General features: G+C 39.2%; 1 protein-coding gene across 2 annotated transcripts; it reads right to left on the bottom strand.

Annotated features, from left to right (window-relative positions):
* Nucleotides 1–161: 161 nt before the first annotated feature.
* On the bottom strand, nucleotides 162–22,205 carry LOC121315122 (WAS/WASL-interacting protein family member 3-like). Of its 2 annotated transcripts, none has more exons than XM_041249046.1 (8): nucleotides 21,993–22,205; nucleotides 14,683–14,841; nucleotides 12,627–12,750; nucleotides 12,405–12,533; nucleotides 11,310–12,047; nucleotides 9,391–9,546; nucleotides 2,826–2,927; nucleotides 162–2,133 (listed from the first exon to the last, which is right to left on the bottom strand). In XM_041249046.1, the coding sequence occupies exons 1-8, from the start codon at nucleotides 22,047–22,049 to the stop codon at nucleotides 2,093–2,095; spliced, it is 1,506 nt and encodes a 501-aa protein (XP_041104980.1). In that variant the 5' UTR covers nucleotides 22,050–22,205; the 3' UTR covers nucleotides 162–2,092. The 2 variants fall into 2 exon arrangements, with proteins under 2 accessions (XP_041104980.1, XP_041104981.1); XM_041249047.1 differs by lacking the exon at nucleotides 21,993–22,205 and adding an exon at nucleotides 21,755–21,856.
* Between the last annotated feature and the right edge of the window lie 1,899 nt (nucleotides 22,206–24,104).

The following is a 24,104-nucleotide window of genomic DNA, read 5'->3' as shown; positions in this document are numbered from 1 at the left end:
CTGAAATGGCAGTACAGTAGTCTCTCAAATGTACACAATATTATAGTTTTTATAAACAATATCATTTACTAATGTTTACGATAGCTTTTTTTTTTCTTTTCAATAAAAACAGACATCTGCATTTTACATTTTTATTAATACAATGTTTAAAATACTTCCAGTTTGTGGTGTGTTGTGTTACAATCATCTCTTATCTACACAATGCAAGTACTGTTAGTCATGGGCCTTACTTCAAAGCCATGTTTGGTAAATTAGTTAAGATAACCATATAAACACTAATCCATTAGAATGACTTGTGTTCTTTGGTCTAAGCACAACAATGGATCGTTGTCTCATCTGCTACATTTCTTGATATTTGTATTCCCAAACCATAATTATAAATTGTAATTTAATTAGAACTTAATTGACAGTGGATGTTTTTTGTTGTTGTTTTGAGCCAACCAGGAATTTGACAAGGACCTCAAATCTCCCGTATATGCACTAATCCCAATAAAAACTGGTTCGGACAGTCACGCTGATATACATATACATGATTGCATCATAATTCCCCACGGGCAGTAGTTTAACATTTGAGCTGTAGCAAAAAATAACTTTACATAAAGTCTGAACAGTAATCTTGAAACACCCCTAAGAGGAAGTAATATTCAAATATTGTGCACATGAGTAATTTTAGGTGCTTTTCATCCACATCAGGAATTTGTTTACAAGCGCAGGAGGTTTGCTCGCTTGCATTGGAGGGGACTGTGCAAACTAAAACGGATCATGCAAGTGATAAGAAAAGAGGGCATTAACCGGTCTCCAAAGGAGGTTATTTTCAGGCATCCGGGACATAACAGATTAAAAAGAGATGCTATTTAAAAGGTGTTTCACTGGATTGTTGACCCTGCTATTTAAAAAGCAATCAAATGAAGGGCAGTGCCTCAGTTACAGTGTGAAAAGGGAGATTCTCACACAGGCCAACAACTCACAGGTATGTGTGAATAATGCCAGGGGCTCCTGTCTGTGGTGCCTCAGAATTCTGCCACAGTGTCACCCCTAAACCAGTTTATATGTCTTTATGGTTTATATTTATTATTTCAGAAAAAGTGTTCTCTGTACAGCAGGTCACTCATGGCTGAGAGTGAGGACATACATTTCTACTTTTCTGGAAAGACACACGGGACCAAGTACTTTTAAAACACCAGCAATGTTACCCATTTTCCAGATGTACATTTTAATTTCAACAGAAAAACCTGCAGTAGAAAAACAGCCAAGTATTTAACATTAATAGTATGTTTAACTTGTTATAATAAATCCTATGTAGCATATTTAAATTTATTAATGGTAGCGTATATCACTCTATTGTATTTTAGCTTCATAAATTCCTAAGCATCCTTTACCATGTTCTTGATTATTCTACAGATTATTCTATAGATTATTCTATAGATTTGACAAACAACCACCATCCCCCTGACCTGTTTTACATATAAATTCTCAGACGGTAAATTAACACCAGTTTAATACAGCTAAGGGTCCCAAACCAAAAAACAGGAAACTCAAAAGCAGAGAGAAAGGACTGAAAGAAAACAATTTGAAATCTCATGTTCTGCACCCCATTCCGGTGATACCTTTTAAAACAATAATAAAAATCTCATGTCATATTTATTGCACATGTGTGTTTGTGTGCTTTAATTCATGATTTCACCATTTTGCGTTGCTGCTGTCAGTGTGCCTCACCTAAATATATTTTTATTATGTTTTACAATCCAGAGTGACAAGTTGGAGAAATTGATTAAGAAATGACCCTGCATGCCAGCTCTTGGGAGAATAGATTTAATACTGGGGGTGGTTTAGTTCTGACAGTTTTTGGGTGTTTTGTTCAGGTGCTTACAGTAACACAAGATATCTTTATAATACAGGAATAATAAGCAGTACTACTTATTGGGAAACTTTCAAACCTGGGTTGTAACAGAAATGCAGTTTGTAAAATTACCAAGAAGTACACATTTACGGATGATTATTTGAGACTCCGTGCTTTGCTCTTTCAAGGTAAGGACCGTCTCCATGTTACTGTGGTGCAATTTTAACACAGTATTTACACCACTGAATCTGTTCATCTCAAATGTGTTCTTATTGGAGGTGGTTGTGAGTTAACTGGAATAAAAAAAAAAACATATTTATAAACATTCAATCCAATCCTAAATATAAAGAAAGGTAGATTGATAGAGAAAACATTTTAATATAGTACAGTGGAAGATTGCAAAACCACCCAGATCAATTAACAACCTTGCTACATAAATAAATAAATAAATAAATATTAAAACCAGGCTAGAGAGTAATGGCATTGACAGCAATGTGTTTATGTGATCTGCACGTTTGCAGATACTGGCAGCATGTTGTAGCTTGTAAATGCACTTGAATTAAACAAAGCAAGCTTCATAAACGCAATGCTTACCAGCTGTTTGTTTAAAATAGCCGAAGCAATATCCCCCTGAAATTGCCTTTTTGTTGAGCTCTTGGCTTTCATTAACTAAACAATTAAGAAGTGCAATAAACAACTGAAAGCAATTTGAACTGGGGGTAGCCAACTGGTTTTCATGTTTAATATACAGGTTACAAATGCGAGTGGTGTCACTATTTTGTATCACTATACAGATCGGGTTTCTTTTCATGCATGTATGTATATATGTACAGGTTTTACACTACAAGGTTTTTCTTTTCATGCATGTATCTATCTGTGTGTAATATATCTATATATATATATATATATATATATACATATATATCTACAGTACACATATACAGTTTTTACACTACAGGGTTTTGCTTCCCCTCTCTTACTGTACCTCTTGCCTCTTTGCTTGGATATACTCTGGAAAATTGCTTATATTCATCTGGTGGTGGAAAGTCATCCATTGAATGAAACTTAAACTTTGATTCAAAGTCATCTGAAACAGTTAAGGAAGAAACAAAAAACATGCTTTCCATCAAATCATGCCTGGGGGTAATCACTGTACTGGAGATCATTTCTTTGAGCCTGTTTGGGGAAATGCTTTTCAGAGTCTGCACATCCACAACCATAAAACAAATAACCATTGCAAATGGCACTACTTCCTGATGCCACCTTCCAGAAATGACCAGGAGCCATGGACCCATCCTCTAAATCACATATTCACTTAACAATGTTATGTTCTAATACAAGTGATTAAATAAATATTGGTAATAACATAGTATTAATCGTTTCATAATTAGTACCACTTGTAACACATTTAAATTCAAACAACTATTGTAAATGGTAGATTTTCTCTTTACTAAGTGTTGCAGTACTAATTGCCCAGTTTTGGGGTTTGCCTGTAATATACATACATACATACATATATATATATATATATATATATATATATATATATATATATATATATATATATATATATATATATATATATAGTGGTGTGTGTGTGTGTGTGTGTGTATATAGGTCAGACCCCTGACCAATTCTGTCATAGTATTGAATTACAAATGGTACATTGAAATTTCTTCTGTTCGATATTTTATTTTAAGACTCTTAAACTCAGAATCAATTATTGTAAGGTGGCATTGGTTTTATGTTGGGAAATATTTTTAAGAAAAATAAAAAACTGAAATATCTTGCTTGCATAAGTATTCAACCCCTGTGCTGTGGAGGCTCCCAGTTTGCACCGATGAAAGAAATTGCCCTAATGAGGACACAATTACCTTACCATTGGCCTCCACCTGCGAACTATTAAAGTTGCTGTCACATTTTCGGGATAAAAATCCCACTCATTGGTAAGGCTGTGAATCTGAACAGCATTCTACAGAAGTTAGAGATAAAGTAATACAAATGCATATATTAGGGAAAGGGTACAAAATAATATCCAAGTCTTTGGATATCCCAGTGAGCACAGTTGGATCAATAGTCAAGAAGTGGAAGCTGCATCACACCACCCAGGCACTGCCAAGAAAAGGCTGTCCCTCAAAACTCAGCGCTCAAACAAGAAGGAGACTTGTGAGAGAAGCCACAGAGAGGCCAACAATCACTTTGAAGGAGCTACAGAGTTCAGTGGCTGGGAGTGGAGTAATGGTGCACCAGTCAATCATATCAAGAGCTCTGCATAACACTGGTCTGTATGGGAGGGTGGCAAGAAAGAAGCCATTACTCAAAAAGTACCATCTGAAAGCACATCTGGAGTTTGCCAGAAAGCATAACAGTGACCCAGCTGCGATGTGGGAAAAGGTTTTGTGGTCAGATAAGACCAAGGTAGAGCTTTTTGACCAAAAAGCGCTATGTGTGGCACAAACCTAACACTTCCTGCCTCAAGACACACCATCCCTATAGTGAAGTATGGTGGTGGCAGCACCATGCTGTGGGGATGCTTCTCATCAGCAGGGACTGGGCATCTTAAGAAAGAACATAAGAAAGTTTACAAACGAGAGGAGGCCATTCAGCCCATCTTGCTCGTTTGGTTGTTAGTAGCTTATTGATCCCAGAATCTCAGCAGCTTCTTGACGGATCCCAGGGTGTCAGCTTCAACAACATTACTGGGGAGTTGATTCCAGACCCTCACAATTCTCTGTGTAAAAAAGTGCCTCCTATTTTATGTTCTGAATGCCCCTTTGTCTAATCTCCATTTGTGACCCCTGGTCCTTGTTTCTTTTTTCAGGCTGAAAAAGTCCCTTGGGTCGACACTGGCAATACCTTTTAGAATTTTGAATGCTTGAATTAGGTCGCCACGTAGTCTTCTTTGTTCAAGACTGAACAGATTCAATTCTTTTAGCCTGTCTGCATATGACATGCCTTTTAAGCCCGGAATAATTCTGGTCGCTCTTCTTTGCACTCTTTCTAGAGCAGCAATATCTTTTTTATAGCAAGGTGACCAGAACTGAACACAATATTCAAGATGAGGTCTTACTAGTGCATTGTACAGTTTTAACATTACTTCCCTTGATTTAAATTCAACACTTTTCACAATGTATCCGAGCATCTTGTTAGCCTTTTTTATAGCTTCCCCACATTGTCTAGATGAAGACATTTCTGAGTCAACAAAAACTCCTAGGTCTTTTTCATAGATTCCTTCTCCAATTTTAGTATCTCCCATATGATATTTATAATGTCCATTTTTATTTCCTGCGTGCAGTACCTTACACTTTTCTCTATTAAATGTCATTTGCCATGTGTCTGCCCAGTTCTGAATCTTGTCTAGATCATTTTGAATGACCTTTGCTGCTACAACAGTGTTTGCCACTCCTCCTACTTTTGTGTCGTCTGCAAATTTAACAAGTTTGCTTACTATACCAGAATCTAAATCATTAATGTAGATTAGGAATAGCAGAGGACCTAATACTGATCCCTGTGGTACACCACTGGTTACCACACTCCATTCTGAGGTTTTTCCTCTAATCAGTACTTTCTGTTTTCTACATGTTAACCACTCCCTAATCCATGTACATGTGTTTCCTTGAATCCCAACTGCGTTCAGTTTGAGAATTAATCTTTTGTGCGGGACTTTGTCAAAAGCTTTCTGGAAATCTAAATAAACCATGTCATATGCTTTGCAATTATCCATTATCGATGTTGCATCCTCAAAAAAATCAAGCAAGTTAGTTAGACACGATCTCCCTTTCCTAAAACCATGCTGACTGTCTCCCAGGACCCTGTTACCATATAGGTAATTTTCCATTTTGGATCTTATTATAGTTTCCATAAGTTTGCATATAATAGAAGTCAGGCTTACTGGTCTGTAGTTACCTGGTTCAGTTTTGTTTCCCTTTTTGTGGATCGGTATTACGTTTGCAATTTTCCAGTCTGTCGGTACCACCCCTGTGTCAAGAGACTGCTGCATGATCTTGGTTAGCGGTTTGTAAATTACTTCTTTCATTTCTTTGAGTACTAATGGGAAGATCTCATCCGGCCCAGGGGATTTGTTTATTTTAAGAGCTCCTAGTCCCTTTAACACTTCTGCCTCAGTTATGCTAAAGTTATTTAAAACTGGATAGGAACTGGATGACATGTGGGGCATGTTGTCAGTATCTTCCTTTGTAAAAACTTGTGAAAAGTAATCATTTAATATATTTGCTATTTTTTTTCTTCATCTACGATTTTGCCATTTGTATCTTTAAACATTTAATCTCCTCTTTGAATGTTCTCTTGCTGTTGTAATATTGGAAAAACATTTTGGAATTGGTTTTAGCTCCCTTAGCAATGCTATTTTACTCCAATCTACTTCTGTTAGTCTCTGTTTCATACCTTCATAGTTTGCTTTTCTAAAATTGTAAACCTTAGCTTTAGTCATTACTTTTGGGGTTTTAAAAAACACTTCAAATGAGACCATGTTGTGGTCTGAGTTTGCCAGTGGTTCTCTGACCTCTGTTTTAGTTATTCTGTCTTCGTTATTTGAAAAGACTAAATCAAGGCATGCCTCCCCTCTAGTCGGTGCCTTGACAAATTGTGTTAGGAAGCAGTCATTTGTCATTTCCACCATTTCTATTTCATCCTTCGTGCTACCCACCGGGTTTTCCCATTTTATATGGGGGAAGTTGAAATCCCCCATTAGTATGGTTTCTCCTTTGCTACACGCATTTCTAATGTCATTGTATAACAGATTATTTTGCTCATCGTCTGAATCTGGCGGTCTATAGCACGCTCCTATTATTATGCCCTTTGAATTTTTGTCTGTTTTTCTGACCCATATTGACTCTGCTTTATTTTCTTTGTCCAGGTTTAACACCTGGGCTTCAAGACTGTTTCTTATGTATAGCGCTACCCCTCCTCCTCTTCTGTCCTGCCTGTCTTTCCTATACAGTGTATACCCATAAATATTATATTCGTCCCCATCACTCTCAGACAACCAAGTTTCTGTAACACCTATCACATCATAGTTACTTGTTAGTGCAGTAGCTTCAAGTTCTAGAATTTTGTTTCTGATACTTCTAGCATTTAGATAAATACATTTAATGGTTGTCTTACCTGAGTTGTTGTTCTTGTTTTGATGCGGTCTCCCTTCTGTTTTTTTGTTGATTTCTCTCCCCTTCCTTTCTATTTTAAATGCTTCTGAACCTGCTCGAGGATCTTTTCTCCAAGTAGACTGGTTCCCTTGTTATTTAAGTGCAGTCCGTCCCGTCTATACAGATAGTCCTCGTTGTAGAATGTGGTCCAATGATCAAGATAGGTGAAGCCTTCCCGTGTGCACCACGTCTTCAGCCATGCGTTTTGATTAATTATTTCCAGCTGTCCATATGGTTTGCAAGGTGCCGGTAGTATACCAGAAAATACCACAGTTTTGTTTTTCTCTTTTAATTTCCTTCTTAGCTCTCTGAATTTGTTTTGCAGAGATTTTGGTCTGTCTCTTCCAATGTTGTTTGTACCGATGTGGACGACTACTACCGGGTCGTCTCCTGTTTGTTCTAGGAGCCTGTCCACGTTCTCAGTGATGTGCTTGACAGAGGCTCCTGGAAGGCAGCACACTGTTGTAGTAAGGGGGTCCAAACTGCGAATTGAACTTGCTGTGTTTCTCAATATGGAGTCCCCAACAATCATGACCTCCCTTCTTTTTGCTGTCTGGTCACCACTGTCAATAGGGTCCTGGATGTTGTTCCTTTCATTCTCTTGTTGTTGGTTCTGCTCATCAAAATTGTGACTCAAATTTGTTGGTTGTTTTGATTTCTGGTAGTTGTGTTTGACGAAGTTTCTTTTTACCCCCTGCTTCTGCCTACCTGAACCCAGCTGTTCTGACCTTCTATCTCCCTGGTGACTTTCAATCTGTTAGGGGTGATGCAGACTTCCATGAATTGTGGGTGTGCCAGTTCCTCAAGATCCTGTTGCTGTCACACTTCTTCCAGCTCCATTTCTAGCATACTTACTAGTTTATGCAAGTCCTGGATCACGTGGCACTTTACGCACACTTGGTTTAGCTCTGCTGGGTTTTCTCGGATTTCCCACATCAAGCAGGTGTCACAGATTACTGGCTTGAAGACCATGTTGAGGGTTTTTTTTTTTTTGAAGTTGAGTTTCTTCTGCAGCTGTCAGCCTTCTTCCAAACTGCTTCTAAACTGCTCTGTACTTTTCCACGCCTGTACTTCTCCCACTCGCTGTCGCTGGGAAGACTGCCTCGTTTAACTGCGTTGTTCTGCTGTGCTGTTGGCTCCTCCCCTCGCCCGTGTCTCAGAACGGCGCTGAATTTGAATCAGCTGCTCCGAGTTTCAGCTTGTTTGTTATCAGAAAAACACACACATGGCTGTTTGACTTTGAGCTGCTGCTGTGTTTCCCCAATGTCCAGTGTTTTCTGATTAAAGCAATTAAAGATGCAATTTCTCCTTACTGCTTCTAAACTGCTCTGTACTTTTCCACGCCTGTACTTCTCCCACTTGCTGTCGTTTCCACTCGCTGTCGCTGGGAAGCTTGTTACAACTGAAGGAAGAATGGATGGGGAGCAAAATACAGGAAAATACAGGAAAATACTACAAGAGAATCTGCTTCAGTCCGCTGAAAAACTGAAGCTTGGGAGGAAATTCACCTTTCAGCAGGACAATGATCCCAAGCACAAGGCCAAAGCAACATTGGAGTGGCTCAAGAACAAAAAGGTGAATGTCCTACAGTGGCCCAGTCAAAGTCCTGATCTCAATCCCATTGAGAATCTGTGGCAGTATTTGAAAATTGCGGTCCACAAGCATCGTCCAACCAACCTGAACAACCTGGAGCAAATCTGCCAAGAAGAATGGGCTAAAATCACTACGACACTGTATGCAAAGCTGGTACATACTTACCCCAAAAGACTTAAAGCTGTTAAAGGTAGCTCTACCTGTGGGGGTTGAATACTTATGCAAGGAAGATATTTCAGTTTTTTATTTTTCTTAAAAATATTTCCCAACATAAAACCAATGTCACCTTACAATAATTGATTTTGAGTTTAAGTGTTTTAAAATAAAATATCGAACAGAATGAAATTTCAATGTACCATTTGTAATTCAGTAATATGACAGAATTGGTCAGGGGTCTGAATACTTTGCAAGGCACTGTGTGTGTGTGTGTGTGTGTGTGTGGCAGAGTAGGGTAGGGGAGGAATCCTAGAGGTTCAAGACAATCAGGTCAAAATGTTTGGTCTGTCTGTGTGATGGCTGAGGCCTGGGGAGAGACCTGCGTGCAAAACTGGAAAGCTTGAAAAGTATATATGTGTTTTATTGAACCAGTAAACAGCATATCCATCCAGTTTTTGATTAGCTAGAAGTTTAGTTTAGTTAAGGGTTTTGTTTTGTAAATAAATACATATACAGGCATTGTCCTGTTGAAACATCTAGTTTTGAGTGTTGTTCCTTTTAGGTAATGTCTCTTTTTCTCTCTCTCTCTTTCTCTCTCTCCCTCTCTCTGTCTCCACATATACCTGTATATATGCTTACCTAAATTGTGCATCTCCTCATTTTTATGCGGATGTGGAGAGGGAGGGGGGTGGCTTAGGGGCCAGTCAGGGCTGGCTGGGCTCTGATTCCGGCTGGACAGCTCTGTGTTTGGAGATCGAGCAGGTGGTGCTGGAGGAGGGGTTGGTCTTCCACCCCCTGCAGGGGAAAATCTCAAATTAACACTTGATTGGAATAAACAGTGAAGCTTAAATTTTGCCGCTTTGACAATGGAGCAGTCTTTTCTACAGAATGTCATCAAGTATTTGAAAAAGCTCAAGGGAATATTCCCAAAACATGCCAGCTCTTCTGCAGTGACCTTGTTCAGCCTCACATCCACCTTTCCTGAAACCATCTGCTTTTCATAGAGTTGGGTCAACCAGGGGCAGATCTCCAATATCACACTGCGCTTTAATGGCCATCTGCATTTGCAAAGCAGCATCACCTTTTCAAAATGTGAGAGTACCTGTTTCAGTGGGTTAAGACAATGCTCAGATGCAACAGATGGGTTGAATGCTAAGGGTCTAGGAAAGGCAACAGAGAATTGTATATAGGTCAGTGTCTGTAACTGAATGGTAGTGAATAGTCTCTCAGGCCTGTGTGGCTGACCCATGTGTTGTGTCATTCAGTAACCTACTGAAAACCATGGATGTTTCTTGGTGTTGGTTAATGGCTGTACCATGACACAACACCAATCCGTAGCTCTTTAGTTTAAGGTCTGTGGGCATCCAGAAAGGTATCCACAGACAAGCAATGTTTAAGTGTTAGTAAATATTATCTGCTATAAACTACAGCCTACAGCTGCACTATGCAGCAGGCCATCGCATACTGCACATGTAAAATGAATACATTTATTATTTAAAATTGGCTATCAAATACATTCAAAAAATGCAGAAGAATGTGATGAGAACTGAAACTGTAGCTGATAGTGAACAAACTTTAGCCTGTTGTGTTCTGCATTTAAGTGGCAACAATAGACCAATTAGTGTCGGTTACTTTTTCTTGGAGATCGAAACTGTCTGAGTATTATGCGTGTTCTTGTCTTCCTGCAGCAGAACAGGACTGCAAACAGTAAGAGCTTTCACAAGGCAGTATTAGGTCATTTCAGATTAGTTTAACTGTGGCTTTGAAACAAGCTGTTAAACCTCACATTAAACCCCATACCTTCAACAAAATTACTCGTAACTTTTTTTCCACATCCACAAAAGCAAAACTTTTGCTACAAAAGATTTTTCCTATAATTAATTTTTTTTGAGAAATTTCTAGAAATTATAAATTTCCATTGGGGTATGTAGATAGATGAAATGGTAGCCGTCTTAGTCCAGAGATAATAGACAAAGGGAAGGAGAAGTGATATCTTTCATTGGACTAACTAAATAACAATTATTCACAAGCTTTCAAGACCTCAAAGGTCTCTTCTTTAGGTTACGGTTAGGGGTTAGGGTTCGGGGTTAGGGTTAGGGGTATGTAAACGTTTGACTACAACTGCACACCAATGGCTGATTTCACAGACCCAGATTAGCGCTGCTCTTGGACTACCTGATGTTAATTTAGCTGAGCTAGTCCAAGAATAGTGCTAATCGCGGTCTGTGAAACCGACTGTAATGTTGATCACTGGTGCACTACGATCATTGACTTGTGCCACTTTTTTTTAGACACGACCCTTTTTAAATATCAGCTAGCAGTGTATTCTGGCCTATCTGTCACTGCAAGCTCTCCCGCCATCAGAATGTTTTTCTCAGATGTCAGTATTTGGAGCACCATTACTGACAACAGCATGTGTGCACAGTAAATCCATTAAAAAAGTAATGTAAATAAATATAATCAATGAACCTCTGTGTATTTACTTGTTCTAACAGAGCGTTCCTCCCCATTTGTTTACTTCTTTACTTACACGATTGTCAGTCAGATTGCTAAATTACCTCTGGCTCTTGGTACATCAGGTGGCCTTCTAGGAAATCCAGCCATGGGAGGTGTGAAAGGGGGAGGAGGAGGAGGGAGAGACATGCCAGACTTTGAGGTTTGAGAGGGGGTCGATGGTAGCTTGGGAGACATAGGAAGTGTTGCGTGCATGTTACCCCAGTTGCCACTAGAGGGCATGGGAGAGGATCTGTTGGGCCTAAGAGATGAAAAGGAGGGAGGCGGTGGTGGAGGTGGCAGTTGTGAATTAAGACTATCCATGAATTGGCTATTATGGGGAGGGGGAGGGGCAGGGAAGGAGAAACTCCCAGATGATCTGTCAGGGAGACCAGAATGGGACATAGCAGGGGGAGGAGGGGGAGGGGTTGAGGGTTGATTCTGTAGCCAGGCAGGTTTGTTACTTTGAGGGTGAGGAGGAGGAGGAGGAGGAGGAGGGGGTAGAGAACCAGAAGGAAGAGACAGTGTCTTGCTAGGTCTCTCCTGGAAAGGTGGTGGGTGGGGCGGAACAGAGGAGGTGAGAGGCACACAGGCGACTGATTTGGTATAGGCAGGGGGAGGGGGAGGTGCTAGCATGCTGGGTCTGACTGGTGTCCCTCGAGAAGCATAAGGTAGATCCAAAGGCTTTGCTGGCCTCGGAGTCTCGGGTTCAATCGAGGTGGTGGCAGCAGGTCTTGTGTTATTGACAGGAAATCTTTGTACTTGCTTTCTGATGTCACCTGGCGAATGGGCTGGTCTGGAAACTGAAACAACAAGTGGAAACTGAATAGGTTATTGTATCAAAGGGTCATTAACCACATAAACTTAATAAGGCATTTGTCAGTAAAAACAAAGAATATTTAACTTATTTTTTTTCTAACAGAAAAAAAAAGAAAAATTGTTTAGGAAGTTCAGGACATCTGTTTTATCAAATTAATAAAATACTTTGTAATACCAGAGAGACACACCCAAACCCTGTCACACTGCACGTCAAAACAATATAGCGTACTATACAGAATACTATAACCCAAGTACAGTACCCTGCACACCCCCCACATATGAGCAACCTATATATCTAACATGCAAATGACAGTAATCGGAGATGAGTGGATACTCCTTACCGGGATTGTCTCTCTGTCCTGCAGGTCTCAGGACAGGGAAGCCTCCGGCAAACAGGCCTCCCAAGGGGGCTGCAGGAGCTGCTCCTCCCCCCACGGGACCTGCACTGCTCCCTGCATCTCGAGCTGCACCTTTAGCCGTTGAAATCCAAAAAACTATATTAACTACATTTTTTTTTTTAACATTTTCGGGAATTGCCGTCATAATTTTTTTTTTTCACTTACTGTCGATCACTGGTGTGCTACGATCGTTGACTTGTACCACTTTTTTCAGATGCCTCCCTTTCTGAATATCAGCTAACAGTGCATTTCGCCCTTGTTGTTCATCCTTTGGTGGCTGACTACTTCCCTGCAGGCCAATAACAGAAATTTGAGTAAAACTCAACATTGTAGAAATTGAAAAAATAAGTTATGTTTTCTACTACCTGATTAAGTTCCTGAGGTGCAACAGCAGTAGTACTATGAAATGACTCCCCTGGCGTCTGGAAAGCAATTACAATGAGGCACTGAGAACCAGGGCACTCATAACTGATTGCTCATAAAACGATAGCAACTAAAAGCTTATGCACAGGAGGACCTTGTGCCGCTAGTTATTCTTACAACGAACTTCCTACGGATATCAGAACTGCCCAGTCCCTGACCACCATCTCGCGCCTCCTCAAGACACACCTCTTCAGACAACACCTGTAAAACTCAACTCTCCCCTTCTGGTCAATATAGTCTTTAATGCACTTTAACTTGTACTTATCTGCTCCCTATTTTACTGTATTTAATCCTCCACTTAACTCATTCTGTAGTATCTTGTATCTCACTTGTACTCGTATCTAACCCTGATGTATCTATCAACACTGTTCTCTGCTCTTGAACTGCCGTGAAATCGTACTGTGTTTTATATTTGCTCTTATTAGGACTGAAGTCATTGTATTTTGTATCTTGCTCTTTATTGTACTGTAATTCTTATATATATATATATATATATATATATATATATATATATATATATATATATGGCATATATATGACTATATAATTTCTGCCTGCAGCACTAAAAGAGACTAATTTTCTCTAATGTTAGAAATCTAAACCCAAGTGTAATCTTTAACACATTCAGCTGTCCTGTTCCGCAGCCCAGTGCTCACCATTTTGTTGAATTATGCAAAATAAGGATGTTTAAGTATGTTTTGCTTGTTTGCTTTGTTGCTGCTTACTAGGAATACAGAACAGAGAGTTTGGAAATACACTGGAACAGCTCTGATTGGTCATTCAGTTCTGGGGAATGGGCCATTGTCCTGGTATTATACAAGTAATTCTCTCTCACCCATATTCTACATGGTTAATCTGCACCTGACTGTATGCTTACTGTATCACAGCTCTGTATTCTGCCTGCCTGCTAGTAAGTTTGTTTGGGTTCAGCAAAGTGATGCCTGTCCTTATTTTAAGTCAATTGTGAAGCTGCGCTGTGCTGGGCTACAAACATCTGTGCAACAGTCAAGGAATAATCTAGCCTAAGATGTGTTACTTCATAAGCATGAACTAGACCAGACACAAATCTGCAGTACATATACTCTGCAGTTACAAGAGAGAGATCCAATGAACATTAGATAAGGCTGTTCTTACATATAGTCTTTTTTTTTAACACCTTTCTGTTGTGAATTTTGGTTTTTCATTACCAATACAATGAAAAGCCTCCTGAAATAGTACAACAGCACCATAGAAACAGTTCTCATAGTCTGGTTAAAACTCCTGTCCAACAGGGACCCCCGCACCTTCACCTCCAATATCCAGACCAACATGGAACACAACGAATGCTGCACCCCAGTTTGTATTTACTCATTTTTAACTTTTAGTATAAAATGTAAATAAATGGTCTGTATTCTGTCAAACATACAGATATGGCCAAAAAATTAGCATCACTATAGAATTAACACATTTTTCTTCATAAAGTCAAATTAAACATGCTGAATAATGTTACATTAACATATCGAATTACATACCTATTTGTGGTTTTCCTTATACTTAACAAAAAACTGACACAAACTGAAAAAAATGTGACATTTTGAAATCAAACATGAAACACTGTACTACTACTATGGCTTCCGGTAAACTTTTGCAATATAATTTTGCAGTTTCTTTAATTATATCTAAATTGTATTCATATAGTTTTTTATTTTTTAAATCAAGTCTCAGTCCTTTTGGCCACAGCTGCATATATTTTTTTTTTATCAATGTAACCAAAGATAATGATAGTGACTTATACAGCGAATCAGAAGTGCAAGCATACCTGAAGAGGAGGAGGTGACCCAAATGCAGGAGGAGCTGGAGGGGGAAGTGGAGGAGGAGGAGGAGGAGGAGGAGGGACCAGCATGAGTGGAAGTGGAGGAGGAGGAGGAGGAGGTGGGACCGGCATGAGTGGAACACTCTGCTGATAAGATTCCTGTTCCTACAAAGTCAAAAACAGGAGGCTGTTACCCATGAATAGACAGAAAGATAACAACATTTTGCCAAAAAACAAAATTTCAAGGGAAATCCACCCAATAATAATCTTTTATTTAGCACCTTTCATAGTGGACCACCATCACAAAGCACTTTACAAGATACAAGACTAGGGTGTGTGAACTATGCATCAGCTACAGAGTCACTTACAACAACGTCTCACCCCAAAGACGGAGCACAAGGAGCTTAAGTGACTTGTGCAGGGTCACACAACGAGTCAATGGCTGAGCTGGGATTTGAACCCAGGACTTCCTGGTTACAAGCCAGTTTCTTTAAACACTGTTGATAAATTCAGTCGCTTGTCTTATAACATCCGTGCGATGCTTAATCATTGCCGGAGTAACAGATTTCTCATTGAAGAGAGGTAGGAGTGCATTCACAGCTGGAGGGTCTTCGACAGGTTGCAGAGAGGCAGCCCATGCAATGGCTTCATCACTAGTGAGCTGGTCTTTGTCAACAAGTTGCAATGCATGAGTCTTCCAGTAGTCCTCCTGGGCTTTGGCCTCTAATAACAGCTCTGGAATGACCTAATTTCACACTCCAGTATGGCAATAGCAGTTGTCTCCTGAGCCACAGCTGGGACACAGGTGTAACTGTCAGGGAGAGAGTGTCTTTGAGTTCCAGAAGGTGGTATAGCCACAGGTGGTCTGCATTCCCCGTGCTCTGTCTTGCTGGGAAATTGGAACAAACTAATATCTTGTCATCACTTGTTTCAGGGACATTCAAAGGGCATTTAAAAGGTTTAGTAGTATTTTGCTGGCAATTAACACAACTTGTGTGTCGACTTGCTGAAAACATTCACAGTTTACCTACAAACAAGAATATATGAACATAAAACAATGTTACAATTTCTGTCATGGAAAAATAATTCTACAAATACAGAATGATTGCATTGTAATAAGCAATTTGTTGGCTGTATGCACCATGGTATGACTATATAGGTTACTATTCAAAGAGCAATTGAGTTTATCCTCCCAGTAACGGTAATTCTGCAATTAAAATGAAAGACAAACTATCAGATACAACTCAAGTTTTATTCAAGCACATCATATCAAACATCTGCACAGCTGAAACACCGTATTTAAATGAACAATTAAACATAAAAGGGTTTATTTTCTAACTTACCACATATGAAGCACTACTTCAAAAAAATGAAAAACTATAATAAACATTTCAAAAGAAACTAGTGTGTAAACAGGTGTGAACAGGTATATGTACATACAATACTGTAAAAACAAAAGTAGTTTTTAATTTAAAAAGAAAGTAACATATGTTTTGTCTTGCGTGTCACTCCATGCTACAGAGTCCAGGTTGAGCTTTTGCACTCTGCTGCTTTGCAGTTTTCGAAATGTTTCTGCCAAAGCGCTGTGGCTAGCTTCAAGATGAAATCTCTCCTACTGATATTTTTACCTGGTGCATTCCTTGTACAGAACGAAGGAATTGATGGCTGCCAGGTCCAGTAGAGATAACAACAGGCTTGTATATAAAAATAAAATAGAATACTGTAGGTTATGCTTAAAATAAAAACATATATTGTAAAAGGCAGTCAGAATGACTGCTCTGGCGGTTCTAGCTAGAGGGGATTACAACTTTTTTATTTTTGTGATCCTACCTTCAATGACATCAGGAGTAGTTCCCTCTGCCTTAAAATGGCTGTGGTTATACCTCTGGTTAAGAAACCAAAGCTAGACATTACTGCTTTAAATTTTTCAAATCTGCCATTTCTAGCTAAGGTTATAGAAAAATAATAGCAAACCAAGTAACAAGGTGCTTGAAAAGTTTCAGTTGGGTTGTCCGTTCTGTGCACAGTACAGAGACTGTGTTCATCAGAGTGGTGAATGATCTACTGTTAAGTGCAGACTCTAGCTATGTATCTATTCTTGTTCTTTTAGATGCTGCATTTGATACAGTGGACCATACTGCTTTAATTGATCATCTCAGAAGTTGGGCTGGATTGTCTGGTATTATCTTAAAATGGATCAAGTCACTAACAAACAGCAATTTGTTTCATTAGGAGACTCTGTGCCTGGATTTTCCTAGGTTGCCTGTGGCATTCCCCAAGGCTCTATACTGGGACCCATTCTTTTCTCTTTGTACATGTTACCGGTGGATGAGATAATCTATAAATATGGTGTTAACTTTCATTGCTATAAAACCTGATGATAATCTGGCTCTATCAGCCTTAGCTGAATGCTTTACTGATGTGAAGAGGTGGGTAGGTTCTGTTATTAGGTTCTCAGCAGCAACAAGAAGCCACAAAATCTCAAAAAATAGCTCTGGGCACTGTATGCAATCGCGCATGAGGATATTTTATGTACAGTGTTTTTTTCACATTGAATTTGACACATTCTGAATGAGTAATAATTAAAAAGCAAAGTACTGATTCCTTTAAGCAGTCACGCCATGATATCCCTGTCATACCGATACGACGATGAAGAATGCTGAATAAATCACTCTTAAAAAAAGACTGATTTATTCATCATAAAAAAGGTTATTGAAAAATGCCATAGTAGTTGGATACTGTAGTGTTGGGTATGCAGTCTTGGCCAATTTCTCTTTTCATTTAAAATTTCACATTAATGTAAAAGGTTCAAAAACCAAGGCTGAGATTTGAGGGCCTGGTGACCTAGATGTTTTTTGTCAGGTTGTCCTGTTCTACAAGACAAGCTACCCGCCAGTGGCATGCAGTCAGGGGCAGCAAGGAATGCACTGCATGCCCTATCGGAAAAATAAAAAAAAGGTTCTTTCTAGTTCCTACATTTACACATATTTAATTTTTAAAATGTGTTAATTGTATGGACTTTCTTTGTGCTGTTATTCTCACGTCATGCTGCGCTAGCTCTGCATCAGGTTGGGTGACTCGGGTCCCAGTATCCTGCTCTCTGTAGTGACGTCACAGACACGTTCTCGTGGTCCAGCCACAAGTCATGCTGCTTTCACCCTGCTGCTTACCCTACTTAGCAAGCTAAAAGTCAGGAGAGCTTTTACACGTTGTTACAGAAGAATTTGTAAAGCTATATGCTATATATATTATAATATATATATATATATATCTATAATATATATATATATATATATACACACACACACACACACACACACACACACACACACACACACACACATATATATATAATTTCTTGAGTTACATGTTGCATTCATATATTAGTGCATGCTCTACTTGAAAACCCACCGCACGCCACTGCTATCTGTGTAGGAATCTTCAAGTCTCAGGTACCTGTAGACTTTCCTACAGAAAGAGGTTGTCATAGCCATGGGTCAATCAGGTATTGCTAGCCCTCATACTGTTAGCTATGCCTTGAAAATGACTGTCCATGCCATCTACCATGGGGTAGTGTGTGAGCCCAGAGCCCAGCTCCCAAACACTGCTCCTAACCATACTGGGAACTATTCTACTTCAGTGTTCTTCCAATAATACTACAACTTTAGTATTAATTCACTTTAAATATGTAATTATTACTTTTTAGCACTGTTTCTAAAAAGTTTGTTGACTTATCAAGAACAGCAATTACAAGTAATAAATGTACATTTAAAGTTAATTAATTCTGTCCGATAATTAAGATTAATGGTTAATAAAACCTTGAAGTAGACTCCTCTTTAATGGATTTGAAAATAATCAATTACATTTGACAGAATTACAGATTGGTGCTCCATTAAACACTGGCACTGATTTAATACTTTTAAAAAAGTGGCTGTCTGCAGACTACATCTCGTTAACGACCAAACTTTGGCAACATAAAAAAGTTACAAAATGCATTAGATAATTAGTCTGGACCTACATCTGCCAATATCATTCTCATGGCTTTAGTTCAGTTGGTTTCATTGTTGTAGACAATTACAACATCTCTTCTAACTGGACTGTTCGGCTTATCCAGGTGAGAGGCAACAGGCACATGGCACAGAGATCCTGATTCATACAATGATTAAGTTCATCTGAAAAGAAGATTAGACAACTTCAAATATTTTATTGGTCATTGTATAATATTGTCTGCAACATCATCTGCAGATCATCAATAATAACCTTTTATTGTGAATACATGATGGTCGTATTAGAGTGAACTTCTCTGTCTGTATCTGAAACAAAGCAATCAGATGAACAGCCCACACCAACGTTTAGTAAAACAGAGCTGTGTTCTGACTGCTGTTTCCTCTGCTGTGATCCATTCATGGCAGGCTAGTAAAACAGGATTCCTGCCATGGCAGCTCAATAACTCAGAATGGTTCACATTTACAACCAAGGTCTGTATAACACTTCTTGGTTCAATTTTCCTGAAAATTAAAAAAATCAAACATGGTCATGTGTTTTAATTTTTCCATTTTTTTGTCCACAATTGGAAAATTTAAAAATTGGAATTTTGGTAAAAATTACCAATATTTTCTTTGTTTTTTTATTTCTTTCTTAAAAAAAAAAAAAAAAAAGTCTGTGGTTTGAAATTACACCTCTTTCTTTTTTTTAACTCCAGTTCTTTTTTGTAACTCTTGAAAATACTTGCTATTTGCGTAATGAACAAAGTGTTACAAAGAGAAATACAAACTTCCATGTAATAGGGTTTATTAGTTATCCACTTACTATGCAAAACTTTATAATTCTGGAACTGGAAATACCTGCTAGGTTTCTATAGCCTTTAGATCTTTTGGAATCTAATCATATAGTCATTTTCGAATTATAAAAATACAGCTGATGTTATTCACCTTACATTTTGAAAGCAACATTTTAAACCAACCTCAACAGGTATTTTTTCCAAACTGACAGCCAGATTATGTTGGTGCTTTCCATATTAATATCTTAACACAACATTGCATTTATTACAGAAATGAGAACAGCTTCAAGTACGAATAACATTCAAAAAATAAACTGTATTATTTATTTATTTGTACCTCAGAACAGTTAAAAATAAAAGCCCTAAAATCAGATCCACCAATTATTTTGGTTTCAAAACCACCACTTTATCTTTTTTTTTTTTTTTTTAAACAAAATTAATTAGAGCATGTGAACTACTGATTTATTAATTCATCTTGTGGAATTGCAGTAATTCAGTTGACCACCCCAAAACACTCAGTCCCAGGACAAATACAACATTTGTAATTGAATGATCCATTTGAAGATTTGGAAAATACTTTTCAGTTCTCAGAGAGGGAGACTGGTAAGTTACTGTAAATACCCTTTGGTAGGTCAGTGTGGGAGTAAATGGTCAAAGTACAATTGTTATGCGGCTTACAACATGATGCCAGAGGTAATGCAAAATCTGGTGCAAATACTGCACTATACTGGAGTGCAGGAGTAAATGCTAGTGAATCTCTTTATTAGTGTACAGTATTTATACACTGTTTGTGAGCCATCCCCATACCCTCTTTACTTCAGTGGATCTGTTTATAACTCAAACAGTAGTTTTAATACAATCCGTTCTTTGTTCTCACTTGACATCTGACTGTGAGGGCTGCCCTGCACAGATGTCATTCTGCTGTCAAATTCCAGCAGTGTGTATTAAATGTTGTTCTCTGAATAGAATCTACAAAACAGGAGCCTTGATTAGCACATTAGCTGTGTGCATTGTATAGAGATGAGATGGACCACCTATTTGGCTGAAGGAAGAGGAAGCAGCTGGTAAATCAATTACAATTAACCATGCTCACCTCCCTTGCTGGATTTGCAGGAAACAGAAACATGATCCATATTAGTACAAAGCTAAAGAATAATAACAATTTCAAGAACCTTTATTTTCGAAATTTTTCTACATATGAAACCCAGAAGACACAGAAACGACTGAATTCCAAGTTCTTTGTCTGCTGTGCAGGAGAGGAAAAAAACACTACAAATATGCCACTGTGTTGCTGTAGCAACAGGCTTTTTAACAGTGAGAATTTCCTGACATACAGTTGCCCATTGAGCAAGTTGCAAGTGTACTGAAAATCTATTAGGATTTTCGAGGTAGAGCTAAGTATTTACATAGTTAATGTTACTTTACACAAGACGTGGGTATAAAACGACACATTATAAACGTTACGTGTTCAACTGAAGCACTGCCGAGTAGGCTAATCTGTATGGACACAATATAGTACGGTGGTTTTTAATTTTTTTTTTATCATTATTTCAAGGAGAATCAAACAACCTCAGTATTTAACTTCTATTACTTTTAGTTTTCTCAAGTTCTGTACAATTAACTTTTTTTAAAATTTTTTTATCTTAAAACAACAACAGCCATAAAACTATTTATGAAATACTGAGGAAAATCTTTCCAAATAACAATGCCTTCACAATGAAGTTACCGTCTTTTGCCTCTGTGTGCAAACATGATATACATCTGTTTGGGTTAAAGTGTCGCTTTCTTTTTCTCTATAGACAGCAGTAAGAAAACAACCGAATACCCGCTGTTGAACGAAAGGTGTCCACCTTCTTTTCTCTTTAGTCATCTGTCACAACTGCAATTATTGTACCCCGTTATCATTCAATAACCACCACCTGTCTGTAGGCTACAGCCTGGCAACAGTGCAAGATGTGCATAGCTGCGCTGCCTGTAGAGCTTGGTGACCAGGGAAAAACCATTTACTGTGATCGTGGACACGTTATAGGAGCTCTGCTATGTAATACAAAACAACCAGGCCGAAAGCAAGCTGAACGATCTGTCAACTACCCCTTAACCAAGTACCACTATGTCAAAAATGCAAGGATAGCATTCAACTGATGGCTACACGCACCGCAGTTAAAACCTTACACTTGTCATGCAGACTATATTCTTCAAGCAGCCATACACGAGGATGAAAAACACGGCGAAACAACATAACACTTCTTCAAAGTTTTAAACGAACACCGTTGAAAATATTCAGTCTTTCTTACTTACTGCTTTTCACAAATTCCACATAAGTTTTCTTAAAGTTACACAGCCCCGAATCCCAGTTGTCTCTGGACAGTGAAGCCGCATTACATTATGCAGATAAGCATGCATCGAGGCCACACCTGCTCCTCGCTCTCAGAGCCAACCAGCCCGCTCGATTAGGCTGAGTCCTGCAACTAGTAGCCACTAATGGACTGTCCAGAAACTGTGACAATTTGCTTGGAAAAAGAAAAATAAGTCTCACCTTTTTATCACTATATTTTGGTAGTATTTTTTGGTAATGTTGTGTGTATTCAGCCATATAACTTGTAGTTCCAAATGCAAATAACTTAATTAATATTAAAATACTGTAGGGTATCTTTAAGTATGTGTGTCGGAGTTCCAATTTGTCCTTGCGCGAATGCTCATATCGTACCGCTTTCTTAAACTGGGTTATCAACAAGTTTTTAACTCGTGTTAAAACACTGAAAGAAAAGGAACAGGAACAGAAACAGGAACAGGAACTGGGACAGGGACAGGAAAGGGAACTCCACCTTAAAGAACACCTTTTTGGCACAGCTGAACAATTTGGTGTTTCCAGTTCTGGTGAGTTGCTTCACCATTCTGTTAAATAATGTGCATGTCTTGTATGTTGCTGCTGCATTTATAACGTGTGTAGGGGTGCTGTGTTAATTTAATTTGACAGTTTATACGCGTTAGTTAGTACACTTACCTATTTGTTTTCTTTTACTTGTTCAGTTCATTTTATATGTTGATGCACTTGTGTCATGACAAGTAATACATATTGTAACAACCTCAGAGAACCTCCATGATGGACAGGTGGCGAGGACGCTGACTGAGCAAAGGGCAAAGGCTACCAAGAGGTCTCCTCCAACCAGATCTGAGAAGCGAGAGGGAGAGGGCCAGTATATAAGAGCTGCAGGAATGGAATCCACAACTCTGACAGCAACACTACTTCCAGGAACAAAGACCCAAACTGGCTGGGCACAGCCCCTTTTTATACCCTTGGTCCCACCCTCTTATATGCAAATGAGGATGCAGAATCCCACACAAGTGCTATTGGCACTACCCTTGACTTGACCCGATCTGAACAGACATTTTGACAGCCAATCACATCACAGCATGCCAGAGCAACAGTACAACTCAGTGAACATTACATTGCCCCACCTTATCTCTTTTTGTCCCCAAAAAGGAACTCAGAGTCTCGTCAGTCCATTCAGGTTGCCACCGCACTTGGCACTGGCAGTCACGGTTTGCAGCTAGCGAGCGTTGCAATGCTCCTTGTTGACATGAATTGTGGCTGTTGTGGATGGGGTGGTGAGCACGGGGGCGCTGGTCTGGGCATGGTGCAGTCATGGCGCTTGTGTTCGGGGGTCCAGTGGAAGCAGATGTTTTTCTCAGAGCTTTTGTCAAGTGGCTGGGCCATTACTACACAGCGAAGACCTTTTCAGGGTCTGTGGCGATGCCTTGCTCACTGATGCAGTGGCACTTGCCCGGGCACAGTCTGAATCCTCTTCAGCACCCACCACAGGTTGAGTGGGGACCCAGAAAAGGTCAGGGCATGCAACAGTAGATCATCCAGGTACACAGTGCACGCCTGCCTTGGAATGCCGTCCAGCACCCTCTCCATCAACCATTCGAATGTGGCCTGGGCATTGCACAAACCAAACGGCATGACGTTGAATTGCCAGAGGCCCTGTCGGGTGTAAAAGGTGGTCTCCTCCTCTGCCAGGTTCAGCAGCACCAGCTGGGCATTCTCTCTCAGTGCTGCTGTCAGCCTTATTCTTTTCACTCCAGCTGCATTGTCTGCCCAGCACCAGCAGTTGGGCATGAAACACCTCCCAGCTAGTGGTGCAGTCAAATCTAAACTGGGCAGCTTTGTGGTCCACCGTCCCATCATGACAGCGTCACTGTCGGGCTGGCTTGCCCGATGCTCCACTCTCAAGTTTTCCTACAGAACCATGGCTTCAGCAGATATAATCCTTATAGTCTACTTACCGAGCTAAAATACCAGGTTAATGGTATAAAAATCACCCAGTCAAAATGTTTAGTACAGTGGAGTTTTTAAAATATTGGTAGTAAATCAGGCTACCCTACTCGCCGTGTTTCACACTACATATTATTGTTTTTTTAACAAATTTGTGGAACCAAGTTTTTTTTTCTTTTTCATATTTTTGTACTGTAAAGCAAATCTTGCTTAATGGATTTACTCAAGCTAGTGTTGTCGGGAGATGGCAGCAATAATACAATGAAGCTAATTTAATACATATTTTGGTACAAACTTGACTTTGTAGGTACCCATGATAGATGGTACTTAAGCTAACATACAATTAATTGCATCCTTTTGCTATGGGGG

Source organism: Polyodon spathula, chromosome 4 (genome assembly GCF_017654505.1).
Source record: "Polyodon spathula isolate WHYD16114869_AA chromosome 4, ASM1765450v1, whole genome shotgun sequence".
In the NCBI taxonomy this organism is placed as follows: domain Eukaryota; kingdom Metazoa; phylum Chordata; class Actinopteri; order Acipenseriformes; family Polyodontidae; genus Polyodon; species Polyodon spathula.
This window is presented reverse-complemented; position numbering and strand designations above follow the sequence as displayed.

What these genes read in the sequence shown, in the direction of transcription:
- LOC121315122 (XM_041249046.1), bottom strand. Translation starts at nt 22,049, where the DNA reads ATGGCTGAATACACACAACATTACCAAAAAATACTACCAAAATATAGT. An exon ending in CAAAATATAGTGATAAAAAG is followed by an intron (nt 14,842 to 21,992) that starts GTGAGACTTATT and finishes TTGACTTTGTAG; the next exon opens with GAACAGGAATCTTATCAGCA. An exon ending in TGAGGAGATGCACAATTTAG is followed by an intron (nt 2,928 to 9,390) that starts GTAAGCATATAT and finishes TAACTGTTTCAG; the next exon opens with ATGACTTTGAATCAAAGTTT.